The sequence below is a fragment of the Vidua macroura genome, chromosome 21 (assembly GCF_024509145.1).
Source record: "Vidua macroura isolate BioBank_ID:100142 chromosome 21, ASM2450914v1, whole genome shotgun sequence".
NCBI lineage: Eukaryota > Metazoa > Chordata > Aves > Passeriformes > Viduidae > Vidua > Vidua macroura.
Genome location: NC_071591.1, coordinates 1,646,696 through 1,660,279, shown reverse-complemented (window position 1 = coordinate 1,660,279; position 13,584 = coordinate 1,646,696). Strand labels below are relative to the sequence as shown.

Sequence of the window (13,584 nt, the reverse complement as noted above, 5' to 3'; positions counted from 1 at the left end):
AGGTGACACTTCTTGCAGAAAGAGGGGTGCTGTTTTGGGCAGGTTTATAGATGCAGCAGTTCTTTGCACATGGAAGTTACAGGCTGGCTTGTTAGTTGCTTAACATCACACTTGGGCATCAGTCAATCAGTATTTTTTTCCTGCTTCCTCTGTAATCAAATACACTTTTCCAAGGTGATGCTGATTGCAGCAAGGTAAATGGGGCATCTTGCTTGTTAAGCAGATGGTTCCTTCTGCATGGATCCCTTCGGTGCTGTGCCAGCAGGGGATGGGGCAGTCAGGCAGTGTTGGGGAGGGCCTGAAATGAAGGAGCTTTCTGCTGCAGATTTCACTGTGTGCATTCAGCTGCAGATTCATAGTGAGAGGCACTGCAGGTTGCTGAGAAAAGTAGATGGACTTGGTATTTCTTGGTTTGCAGGGGGTGGGGGGCGGACAGGAGCCACAAATCACAGCTTCCCTGTTCTTCCAAGCAAGATACTCTGTAACTGCCTGGGCAAAGTTAGCTTAGCTACGGTAGGATGGGAGTAAAACTGAGTAGGAGATGCCAAGCATTTTCTCAAGGAGGAAAGAAGGATGTGCCAACCTCCTTTGCCAGTCTAGGCTCAGTGCTGTGTGGCTTCTCCCATGTCCCACTCCCGTATGTGCCCCTCTCCCATTCCTGCGAGGCCACAGAATGCCCGCCAGCTCCTGGAGTGGGCCCAGCTCGCTTTGAGCTGTCGCTGACCAGCAGTTGCCAGGCTGCTGCCGAAGAGCTGACAGCCTTCTCAGCACCTCAGAGATGATAATCCCGAGGCAGCTTTTGGAATGACCTCTTAGTGAGCCAGCTAACATCAGGCATGAGCACAGACAGGCGTTACGCTAATACAGTAGGTAAGACTGACTTCAGTTTCAGTTAAGTGTTAATGATGTTTTCTTAAGCGACTCTATTTCTTTGCGGATCTTGCTTGCTAAATATTTGATACAGCTCTAAATTTTAAGTGATGCGTGGTTTCGTTGTGTTTGGTACAGTTGTCCCTGAGTAGCTCTTTGTGCATTACTGACTTGTTTGCAGTATGCCAGCAGACTGGGCTGGCTGCACACTGGCTTGTTGAGGGCAAAAGTCTCACACCAAGTCCTGGTCCAGTTATCATACATTCTAAGCTGTGGGATTTCATATATCTCATTTCATTAAGAGCAATCTCAATTATAGTCAGCTCATAACAGTTTGTAATCCCTTCTCAAGTCTGATCTGCTCTGAATTTGATTAATGACCTCTGCACTCAGACTTCAATTTAGCATTTCAAGATCAGAAAAACACTTCTAAGAAAAGTAAAGACTATATGTTCACTGACTTCTCTTCTAGAGTACAGCTGGGTTCTCAGCTCCAGGCTGGACATATGTGTATATTCCAGTAAATCTTGCCATGAGTTGCAACCTCAAGCAAACAACACCAGCCACACAATTGTCATGCCCTTAGTGGCTCCGGACAAGGAAATTGCTTGGATTTGCTTTGGACCTTAGAGGACAGACTGGGACCACAGGAATTTAAGAAACACAGTGAAATCGGAGGGGTGGAGAGAACTTTGAAAGAACCTTACTTATTCTTTATGTGTATCATTTATCTTTTAAGAAAATAAACATCCAGTTTTTCTAATTAGCTAAATACTAGGAATTGTCCAGATTTGTTTTTGGAGTGAAACTTGCCTTCCTGGCTGATCATGGCTATTGCAGCCTTCTCTGGGCTTTTCTGGTACTGCTTCCAAGGCAAGCCCCCAGAGGTACTTGCAGCAGCCCTCGTAAATTGAAATCCAGTAATGCTCTATTCACTTTCACCTCTGTGAAGGAATGCATTCTGCTTGTTCCAGCATAAATGTGCTTTATGTTTGCACCTTCAAGTCATCTCTGTTAACACTGCAGCCTTCGGGAGGCTGTCGGTCCTTTCTGCTGAGCCTGTTACCTGACTTAGGCACAATGGACCTCTGTGGTTTGGCATCCCAGGCTTCAGGACCCCCTTGGAGGCAGTTTGCTCACTGTAACCAACCCCCCCAGCCAAGCATTAGGCCATAATTCGTGTTTACAGAGATAAGTCTTTATTGGAGCTATTGGAAGCAATGGGACATGGTTCCAGTTCTATATACAGAGACGTCTGTAGCGTTGGGTTACAACCAGTGGAAATGACCCGAGATTACAGTGCAGATCGTGTTGTGTACAGTCAGTAACAGTGGCTGGCATACAAACCACAGCACAGAAGCCAAATGAAGCCAAGTGTACGGGGTACAGCAGCACGGGAGGAAGCAACTGAAGCTACAAAGAGCGTTCCCTTTACATCTGTACGCTTTTTTTGGCTAGTGAGTAGATACAGCTCGGTTTAAAATTCACTGTGCAGTTATTTTTCTTCCCACTCAACTGCTACCAAATTAAGAAAATTTGAATTTTCAAATTACATTTTTAGTGCTATAGATAGCCATGGTTGTTGCCAAATTACTTTATTTGAAATTACTTTATTTATAGTTGGGAATAGTTCAGTCATCATTGTTCTCTAGTGATTACAAATTGGGAGAAAACGGAAGTATTTTGAAAGTAGTCTGTAATTAGACCACAAGGATCTCTTGTACTTCATTTGGAAGTTTAATTCTGGGTAACTTCTTTGAGAGAGATTTATTGGGAAGAAAGATGGAATCGTCCACCATCCAAATTACTCATTTGTGGAATTTGTTCATAGTATTTAAGGTTTAGATAGTTTATAGGTCATACTTCTTTTTATTCAATGCCATATCCAATCTTAGTTCATAAATAAACACTCCATCCTCTGTGGATAAATAAATCCATCTCTTGGCTGCAGGTCAGACCTCTACTGGTGAAAGAGATTTAGAAAAATAGACCTTTTCTTTAACGTTTAATACGCTGACTCACAAAGGAAAAGTGAAATTCATTCAAGTCTAGAAACAAATACAGTACAAGTGATTTATAGAATTGCATTCCTTCCCTCTACAAACTTGCCGAGCATGAAACACTGCCCCAAAGCACTGCCTCTGTCTTTGCCTTGTCTTGGAGAAGTAATTATTATCAGAAGAGTCACATCAGACTGCACTGCCAGATTTCCTGTCAGAAGGGCTCTGCCTCCTGAGGAGTCTTTGCTTAGGAATTGTTCAGATGCATGGATGGTGGTGGTTAGGGTTACACAAAAGTGATATTTTAGCCCAAATTAGCAGCAATTTTAATTGATTTGGTTGATGATGATTTTTGGCAGGTGGAAATTCAGCCATTAAAAAAAACCTGTGAGTTGGCCTTGGAAAGCACCAGCCTTTCGTCAAAATCTCCGCTTCTGAGACTGCTTCCCATTGATGCCCTTCTCAGCAAGGGGCTGATACATTTGGCAGTACAGGTTTCATGCTCAACTTTGTCACTAAGAACTGGACAGGACTTTAAAAAGCATACAGCCCACTGGGACTTGCTCTGCTGTAGTACTTCAGTGCTTTGGAGAGCCCCCACCCCCAGCAGTGTTGCTCTCTGAGAAGTGCAAGTGTCCCAGCCTGGCTCTGGGGCAGCTGGAGGACGGTGACATTCCAGAGTGGAAGCAGTAGTTAAGCACCAGTTACTGGCCCCTGCAGAGGCTCAAAAGAACAGAATTGCTTCGTAGAGAGCTGGTCGGCCTAAAAAGCTTAGTCAGTTTGATCAATAAATATTGACTTAGGGTTAGGATGAGAAATAAGACACTGCACCTTGGAACTGGAAGACAGAGTCAACTTCCTCCTTTTTCTGTCCAAAAGGAGACTAGCTCCTAAACATTTGTCCTTAAGGACCTCTGTGATGCCTGACAGATAACTCATTATGTGTGTATGAATGTACCTGTCCCCTTTTGCAGGGAGGGGTAAATGTGTGACTGGACAAAGCTTGGAGGCTTTTTTCTGTGATTTTTTTTTTCAACCATCTGCTCTGTGTCATGTTGTCCCTGAAGGCATGGTTACCCACTCCTAAATTATGCAGCATTGCCCAGAGAATGGCTCTGTAGTTGAATATGCTCTCTGCAGTACAGCCTCCCTTTTCTTCCAGTGTATGTGGATTTCCACACCATAGATGTTATTAGAAAACTACACTTGTCTTTATCCTGTTATTTTGAGCAAGGAAACAGTGATACGAGTTTAAAAACACAGGAAAGAATCTGTACTGCAAATCAGAATTTTTATAATTCATAGGATCACTAACTTTTCAAAAGCTGTACTGCTCTGAATGCTGTTCTTAGCCCACCGTTATTCTCCTTTGAACAGAATGACTTTCCATCTGCTTAGAAACAGTTCTTTGTGAAAATAATGACAGAAGAATAAATACTGTCTCTCTTACTCTGACTTTGTTACTTTACAGGACACCCTTACAAGACTCACATTCTGTTGGGAGTGCAGCAATACACACATTTCAGTATGCATAGATCATTAAATTGTAGCAGTGCCAGTAATAAAGCAAAACTTGCCAAGATGTCCTGTTCCTCTTAATTAAGCTTGATTTATGTGTGCCTGTTGACTTAAGATGCAGTTAGTGTCCACTGCTGAGATGATGCAGTACCCTGAGTAACTTTGTATTGATTATGCTTACGCAAGCTTGTGCTTTTGCAAGAACACAGAAATGAAACTCCAAGAAAATAAAGAAGTACATCAGGTTGTTTCCATGGAACACTGTTAATCTATTCATAGCACCTTCAAAGTATGAAGTTAAAACTTACCTTCTGCTCTACTCCCATCGAAACAGATGAGTGCTATGATTAACTCCCCTTTAGCTTAAAAAATAGAAGTGGATAGAATGTCAAAATACACTTTGCTGGTAAGATGAACCTACTTTGTCATAAGGAGTTACACCAATACTGGTGACCTAAAATGTGTACATTACACAGGTCACTGTGGGAGCAGTATCTGCTTTCCCTTGTTGCCATGCTCCTCTGTGTAAAGGTAGCTTGTCTAGAATACTGTGGGCATTGCAGAAATAACTAACTACTGTTCCTTCCGAGGAAATTACTATTATTCCTTTTCCTCCCAAAATTCAACTGCATGCTCTGTACACTGCCTGGAACTATCTCCCTGTTTTGGGTAGGACTGCATCAGGAAACAAAATTTGTCCATTGGATTTCTCGCATTCCTCCTCTGGAAAACCAGCAATCCTGGACTTGTTTACTAAACAGAAAAAATAAATTCATCTCCTTTAGCAACATCATTAGCAGCTTTTAGCCTGCTGTATGGACAGCTTAAACCTCTTACATAATTTCTCGCTAACTATTGAAAAAGCAATCCCAGCTCCCCCTGCTCATAGTACACAAGGTTGCTGGCTTTCCCCAGCACACATAAACCTCCTGGTTTTACCACAGACTGTCTTAATGGACATGGAAAAGGCAGTGCAACTTTCCCTCCAACTTCTATCTGTGATGCTCTACCCTCTAAAACCAGAGAAGGACATTTTCTTCATTGTTATCTTTTGTCTCTCTTGCCAGAACCAGATACACTCAGGAATCCTGTTCAAGCTGATGCTGCAAAAGCCTCATGAACTGCAAAGCAGCATAAGGCAGCTGGAGCTTCTAGATCCTGGTTAGAGGTATGAATGAGGCTTAAGTTTAATCAATTAAAAATTAACTGCAGCTTTTACTCATTCCAACTCTCTTGTGCTAACCAATGGATAGCCAGTTACATTCAATTAATGCCTTTTAAAATTAAGTGTTATTTATTCTACTAGAGATAACAGTCCAGAGGTTTTCACAAACATGCGGTTCTGGCTGGTGAGAAAACATTTTGAAGTTGTTTACTTACAAAGCATAGAAGAGACTGCAGCTTTAATTATCTCACTGCCCCAAACCTTTGAAGTTAGAAATCAGATAACTTCAGACTCAGATAAATTCAGTCTCTACAGTTAAAATTTTTAAATGCTCTTTACATTCTTGTAACTCTCTTCTTTATTAAGAACTTTATTAAGGTGGATTATTAATTAAACATGGAAGAGTACTCCCCCTGAGAAGGCTTCGGTCTGTACAAGAGTTTCTATAGACTAGGCTTGATGGGTTCTTTTCAAGTACACAACTACTAAACTACCTGTGGTACAGTATATATGACCTTAAATTGTACAGAGTTAAGGCACCAAATACAAGATAAAACAACATCCAAAATAAGAGATATGCTTTAGAACTGCACATCTCCACACACCACTTTTGGACATTCAGCTCCTCAAAAACATCAAGGTAAACAATGTGGCCTGAATGTTTCATGCAATCTCAGGAACTGGAGGAAAAAAAAACCCACTTTACTGAATTTAAACCTTACTGTCTGATGAACTTTTCTCTTACCTAACTCACAGCACTCACAATAAAGCACTGCCTTGCCTACACAGCATCAGACCAGTGTGGGAGGAAGAGCCCCCTTTCTCCTAGGAAATCCCAGAGAGAGGAGCAGACAGAGGAACAGGCAGATGTGTCCTACTTGTGCTTTTGTATTATCTCACATATCAGTTACAAACCAACAAGTGAATCTCATATCTGTGAGCAGAAAAGGCAAGCACCCCAATACCTGGGCATGAATAGGTGTGGATTCAGATGACACAAATAAAGCTAAGAAGGCATCACTCTGGGTTAAGCAATAAAACAGTTCAGTGGTGACAATTCTCTTAATGCCAAATACTTAACCACTAGCTTAAATGGTTTATGTTCAAAAGAAAGTGCATGTGAAACTGCTGCTGTGGTCCATAGGCACAGGACTTCAGTGCTGGGTTTCTCTGGTGAAGTGCTCTAAAATTACTTTAGCAGAATTTCCACTTCCAGTAGAATGAAACCAACAAGTTGTTAGACAAGCTGTCTCCTGTACTAAGACAGCAGATTCAGCTACACTGCCTCTTTGCTCTGCTTTAAACAAGTCAATAAAATATCTCATTTTTCACTGGATTATTCAGCAGGAAGCCCAAGAGAGTCTGTGTGCTGAACATTTGAGCTGAGTTACTGGTTTTTGAGACAGAACAGCCATTCCTAACAGAGCTCCTCAGTGTGCCCAGCACAGAGCTCATTTTCATTCTTTTGATGCCAGAGAGGCAAGGTCTTAGTCAGCTTCATGACTGTGAACAACAATCTGAATTTCATGTTTATACATCTCATCATGTATCCAAAGGAATCCACAGCAGCAGAGCTCCTGTGCCGTTTCCCAGAGCCACCGGAAATAGGAGCTGTTTTTGTAAGCTGCTTTGTGACTTGGAACTCAGTGAGGCTGGGACATAGTTTTCCCTTCACTAAGTAAGAGGCAACTGTCTTAGTATTTAGCTAAAGGCAAGAAAATCTAATACTGAGTGAGCATATCTTGGTATACCAAGCACAAGAGGCAGAAGGAAACTTGTGATTTTGTCTGAGTAAAGACTGAAATACTGTCTTGTCTTTTACACGGATTTGGAGAGATGTTCAGCTATCCCACCTCTAGACTGGCTCAGAAGTACAGATGCAGAATTACAAATGAAGCAAGGGACTTTATTTCAGGGAGTTGGTGGCAGAAAATACAGGGAGTGCCACTCTCACTCTCCAAGGGACATTGTCAGAGCTGGATCAGAGATGGTACATTAAAGCTGCTCACATTTATTGCTGTCTTGGAGATAAAGAAGCGACAAGAGAATGATGTAGCATAGCTAACAGCCAACAAACAGAAGATTTTTTTTCCTATACTACTTGAAAAATCTTCATGCCCCTCCTCTTGTATTTTCTACATCCTAATAATCTGAGGAACTTCTTGTCAGGGAAATTGTTCTCAATAGCTCAGTGAAAACAAAAAGCCTCAAATAATTTAGATTTGTGCACTTTCCCCCAGTTAAGTTCTTTCAGGGGCTTGAGGGCACAGTTTTTTATTAAGACACACTTTAAATCTTTTTTTCTTACCAGAAGGCAAGTGTTCTCAAAGAAAGAATCCTTGTCTCCAGAGAGGAGAGATACTGGAGCAGTTTTCAGATCATTGTTAATGAGTAGAAATAGTCCTCTGGCACATGAATAAGTTGAAATATTTGTAGGAAAACTGGTTTCTCTGAAGTGCTTCACAGTCTGATTAAAAGTTTTTAAGAATCTAGATACTTACATGTAACAGTTTCATAATTTTAGAGAATCAGTTATTTCCTAGGATTCTAGAAGATGATCAGAAAAGGCAGGGCAGGAGGACAGACTTCACAGAAGCAAAGGTATTTAACAGCAGTGAAAGTCGTGGCAGCAGCATTTACAGCACATTAAGTGGGGAGCCATGACAATTGCTGAATCATCTAATTAGCTCACACTGGCTACACAACAGCAAATTAGACAGATTAGGAACCACCTACCCAGGCACTAAATTGCCTTTGTGAGGGTTGGATTGTGCACCGTGTCCAACAGAAATTGCTTGGGCAGCCGAGGCCTCGTGTTACACATTCCCTTCAGGAGCATAGGCTGGCCTCCCTCCATCCAACTGGCGAAACGCCCAGGAATAAGGTCACCGTGTTCCAGCTCCTGAATGTGTGCTTAAGGAAGACAGCAAGCACTGGCAGAGACAGAACACGATGGCAGGAAGCACCACATATCATGCTTTGAGCTAGCCAAGCCCTCCAAACCAGTCTGATTACTCTAAACCCTTCTCTAGGTAGAGCCTGCCTGGAGGAATCTCTTGTGGCTGGCAAAGTACTGAAGCAGACCCCTAAACTCACAGGTGTTACTGCAAAGTCAGTGGTGATGCCATTCATTTCCAGTATAGAGAACACATCGAACAGTCTGGTTCTTCATTGTACATCTCCAGCTTTTAATCCTTTAAGTGCCAGACACCATCTCCCAAAATACACACGATCATCTGGTTAGCTAAAACTAGCTTTAAGGTGGGTAGTGTATAGGCACAGACTTTCCCTGGTCTCCTATTTATAGATGTACTAATTGAAAGGAACTTTTCAGATTTCTTTTCCATAAACCAGAAATTCGAACTCTAAAATACCATTTCTGCTCCACTGAAAAGGTACTCCAGAATTGGTAACGCTACTGGCAGCTGCACAGAGCATACACAACCAGATTCATGTTTGGCTCTTGGGTACATACAGAAATGCAAAGCTCAGTAGCTGTAACACAGACCTCCAACCTCACAGAAAAGGCAGTTCAGACCAAGCTCCTGTGAGGAGGCTTTTAAAAGGAAACCTAAAAGTATTATGCAGAAGAAATTAGTTTCTACTTCTGCTTTAGCAAAACTATGCTTGTTGCAACACTGATGAAGCAGATGTTACCCAGATTACTGATCAGATAATAGCCTGATATTAGGCTAAAACCTACTGATGGAATTGGCTGCTCTCTCAAACATGAATACATCAGGCACTTCAGAGCCTACTCTGTGACCCTTCAATACATGGAGCTATTTTGCTCAAGTTCCACATGAATGAGAGGGGTTCTCAGGCAATCATGCACCTTAGGGCCCTATCTCTGATTCCAGGTGGCTGCAGAACCCAGATTTAGGAGTCTTAGCGTGTTTCACATATCAGAAAATGGTTCTCTCCTACTGAAAAGGGAGGCAGCAAAGGCAAGGGGCCATCTCAGACATAAATACTGCAATGCTTTACTGCATTACAAACAGCAGGGTATTAGAGAAATCTAGAGAAAAAAATATGCAAGGAAGTTGAGATCATTTTAAAAAAACAGCAGGAGAGTGGCAAGCTTAGGATTTTAAGAGTTAAAAAGAGTGATAACAGAAAAACACAGAAATTCACAGTTAAAGCAATTCTGCTGGAAAGAAATACACAGGGATTAAGCTGCCAAGCAGAGTCCACAAAAAAGCAATTCAAATGAGAGTCAGCAAGATGTTTATTATCAGTCCTTGAAGTGGACAGTGCTTGTCAGGCTGACAGCAGTTAAGCTTAGGAAAGGAATATTCAGGAGAAGTTCATTATAATGCACCTTGTTGCATATAATATCCTATCTGAAGGAGCAGAGCAGCCTGCTGCTCCAGGATCAGCACTGCTGGGCCTGCCAGGCTTAAAAAGGGACTGAACTGTAGATGAGCTGCAGATCCAGCCCTGAGTTTGCACCTTGAAGACAACAGCAGATGGAAACCTGCCCCCTGAACAGGAAGGACGTTCTGATTGCTCATCAGCTGTCCTGCAGATGTCATGGAAGGATTATGTGCTTCCAGGGCCAGCCCTTGAACAGTTCCGCAGTTCATTTCCCAGGTGCAAGTTCAGGAGCAAAGCTGACACTATTGAGCAGCTCTTTTTCTCTTACCAGCCTATGCATTATATCCAGAAATATCCTGAGGAATGGATAACCTGTACATGCAGTTACTTAGTGAATTTGATGATTCGATATTAAAATCAAATATAGTTTATATTTGCTGTTAGTGTTTGGGCTTGATACACCATTCCATATTCTGTACCAAGTGGTTTTCTGATTGACACCAGTGTCAGCTGTTACCAGTCAGGGGTTGTTCATGTTTTCATCTCTCAGTTGAGACCCTAAAACGCTAATACATCATTATCAGCTTGCTCCCTTTTGCTTTTTTATTTTTTAACCATTTTTATATAAAAAGAGTTGTTTCCAGCAACTTCAAGTACTGCAAGTACTGCACTTCTGGAGTACTGTACTATGCAACTTTGCATAACGCAAGGTTTAAAAGACAAATAAAAAAATAGTATTTTAAAACTACACATATCATGTGCACCAACAGGTCATAATTCAAACCCATTTAAATCTAAGTAAAATATTCTTAAAACATTCACTACAGAACTGAAAACAATTATTTATGGATGGCTGTATCCTAATTTCCAGCTGTAGAAAACCACAGCTAAGCAAAGGATTCACGCAGAGATAAATCCCTGCCTGCCTGCCCTCCTGCACTGCACTGCACCCACAGGAGGGAAGCAAACCTGGCTGCTTCCTGAATTAATTTGGCCTAATGTAATTTGATCTCTGCAGATTTTAACTGCAGTATCATCAAAGTTGTTAATTCTTCATTTGGAGTTCAGCTTTAATAGTTTAGGGAAATAGTTTCTCTCATTCTTAGTGTCACCCATTGCACTTAGCCAGAACCAATGTGTGCATTCAGAGCAGGCCATGGCCTGGCTTTGGTACCTACCCAAACGTGTCCACAGGGATGCAAGGAATGCAGTGCCTGACACAGCAGTATCAACACAGCTTTTTATGCTACACAGGAGACAAAATATTTGAAGGAGAACAGTCTGTTGATAAAACCAAACAATTTCTTAAGTGTTAGGTAATATTTTTTAACTGAAACTGGAGTATTTGAATTGGCCTTGAGAAATACAAAGTTGGGATTCAGACCTATGTATTACCTCTTTAAACACTGAGTAAACAAGACATAATAAAAACGTGCCATATACAAGATTGTCACAGGTATATGAGATTTTTAGAAAAAAAGCAATAAAAATATTCTATAAGCTGAAAATAAAATCTCTTACCTTTTATATCACGATCTCAGCTTACAGTCACTACATTTCTGCTTATTTTATACAAGTGCATATGGCTATGAAGGTCCGGAGAGAATGAGAATAAAGTGGAATTAACCTGCTGAAAACTGCTTAGAAGTCTTAAGCTGCAACATATAGATGTTCCAATACCATTTAAAAAAACATTCACCTTTCAGTTATTGCTGATTGACAATCTCAAAATAGCAACATACAAATATTCAAGAGGGAAAAAACTCAGTAAATTTAGAGCAGCAAAGGTTTTTGAACTGGATGTTTCCCAAATACTGTGCTTTCCTATCATTTGGTGATGATTTTGAGAGACACAAAAGCAATCCACTTGTTTTTCAAGTTCAGGCCTACCATTTTTGTGCCTCATATCAATGATGTGGGGAAGAGAGAGAGAGAATATATCATTCAGTTATATTTTGGGAAAAAATACTATGTTCTATATTTTTTCTTCTGCCATTTTGCTACATTTCATGTCTGCTGACATTCACAATGGTACAAAGCACTGCTGCTTCAGGAGTGACCATTGCACAGCTCTGTAGCAACTTTTATAGGAAACATGCAAATACAGTATAGTATCAAAATTCTGAAGGACTTCAATAGTGAAAGTAAAGGCAGATTTCAGTGCTTGAAGCAGCACTCGACCCGGGTTGTGCCTTGGTTTGGTGTTTGGTTTTCCCCCCTCAACACACCAGTCCTTCCCCTTCTAGTGTAAAGAAATAACCAGGAGTATATACACGTCTATTGCTATGTACCCAAAGAGAGGACTTGTGGCTTGGACTAAGTATTGCTTTTCATTACATGGAGCAAAGTTCAAGAAGTGAGAAAAACACTTTAAAAAAAAAAAAAGGAAAAAAGCTCAGATTCCATGTCTGAAGTTGAGAAACCTCAAAACGAGCCACGTTTTTCTTGCTTTTAAGACATGTACAAAATGCCATTTGGAGCCACACAACCTGATGGTTCTAGAAGTCAGAGAAGAAATCTTGAGGGCCCAAGTGAATAATAAAAGGTGCGATGCTGAGAGGCTGGCAATAGGGACTGTCAATGAAAAAACCACCTACAGTGGGAGAAGAGCAGAGAAGCAAAAACCTCACGTTAATTTCTGAGACTGGTTGAAGCTAAAGCTCCATTTAAATTTCTCTGCTCTTTCAGCTGCAAGTGGAATTTTCATTGCAAAATGGGCACTTTGAATTCTTTGAAGGTATTGAAACATCTAACACTTCCAAGGTTACCACTTTCTAAACAAAGAACTGACAGCTCATTCATATTTTCAGTAAAGCAGAGAAATGTAAAATATGCAGCAAGGGGGCAAGTTTACAATGTGGTTAGTAACTCCCAACAAATGACAAAAAATAAAAAATGACTTCTATAAATCATCTGAAATGACTGCCATCATGTTGGAAAAGAGCATAGCGCCCTTCATGTCTTTGAAATAAGAACAAGTTTTTGGCTTACAAATGTTTGATGTATAGAATTGGTTCACAGAATATTTTGTTTGGAATTTTACAAAACTGGGGATTCAGGGAAAAAAAGGAAACTACAAACAGTTGCCAATCAGAACTCCAAAAGGGGGGGGGGGGGGGGAATGTGTGCGGAGGAAAGATTCCTTTAATGAATATTTGATTAACAAAATGGGCTCTGATCAGCCATGCTTTTTCTGCTCCGTGATGGCTTCCTTTCATCCATAGGCCAGCAAAACAGATCAGTGATTTCTGAGCCCCTCTCAATTTGGCTCCATCCCCGGCCCTGCTCTGTGTTCCGTGGGTGACACCAGGCTCACCCTCCCGGGCCATCATCTACGTTTTATTAAAGTACCACCGACACCAAACGGAAGCGAGAGCTACGGCAGGAGGAGAACCGTGGAAATGTAAACACATTCCTAAGCACAAATACTTAGCTTAAGAATAACAGCTGCAGTTAATTCCAGGGAAAGCAGCTTGTTCTATAAGTCACCCCTTATTCAGCTTTTCTAATATTTTTCTCCCTCTGAGGGGGCTGTGGGGAGGAGGAACTTTACATTGCTTTAAGCACCGCTCTTACAACACCCTCAACACAGATACAGCTCCCCTTGCCTCAGCAGCAGCGTCTGTTAGAGAACAGGGGATAAAGGCAAATCTTTGGAAGAGCAGGAACTAAAGCCAGCCTATGGAAAAGCAACGGGAGAGGGCTGAGGAGAGA

General features: G+C 41.4%; 2 protein-coding genes across 3 annotated transcripts in view; one reads left to right on the top strand and one right to left on the bottom strand.

The window, feature by feature from the left end:
• Positions 1–2,046: 2,046 nt before the first annotated feature.
• Positions 2,047–13,584, bottom strand: part of STRBP (spermatid perinuclear RNA binding protein) — a 59,074-nt gene continuing 47,536 nt past the window's right edge. The window contains exons 18-19 of one of the 2 annotated variants that reach the window (XM_053996083.1): positions 11,392–11,456; positions 2,047–11,116 (exon numbers count right to left, since the gene is read on the bottom strand). In XM_053996083.1, the coding sequence (XP_053852058.1) occupies positions 11,434–11,456 (23 nt within the window). In that variant the 3' untranslated portion in view covers positions 2,047–11,116; positions 11,392–11,433. Of the gene's footprint in view, positions 11,457–13,584 lie in introns of both variants that reach the window. The other variant, XM_053996082.1, reaches the window with a different exon arrangement.
• The window catches only part of CRB2 (crumbs cell polarity complex component 2), a 112,304-nt gene continuing 104,188 nt past the window's right edge, over positions 5,469–13,584 (top strand). The window contains exon 1 of the mRNA XM_053996065.1: positions 5,469–5,556. The gene's annotated coding sequence lies outside the window, so the exon portion shown is untranslated. The remainder of the gene's footprint in view (positions 5,557–13,584) is intronic.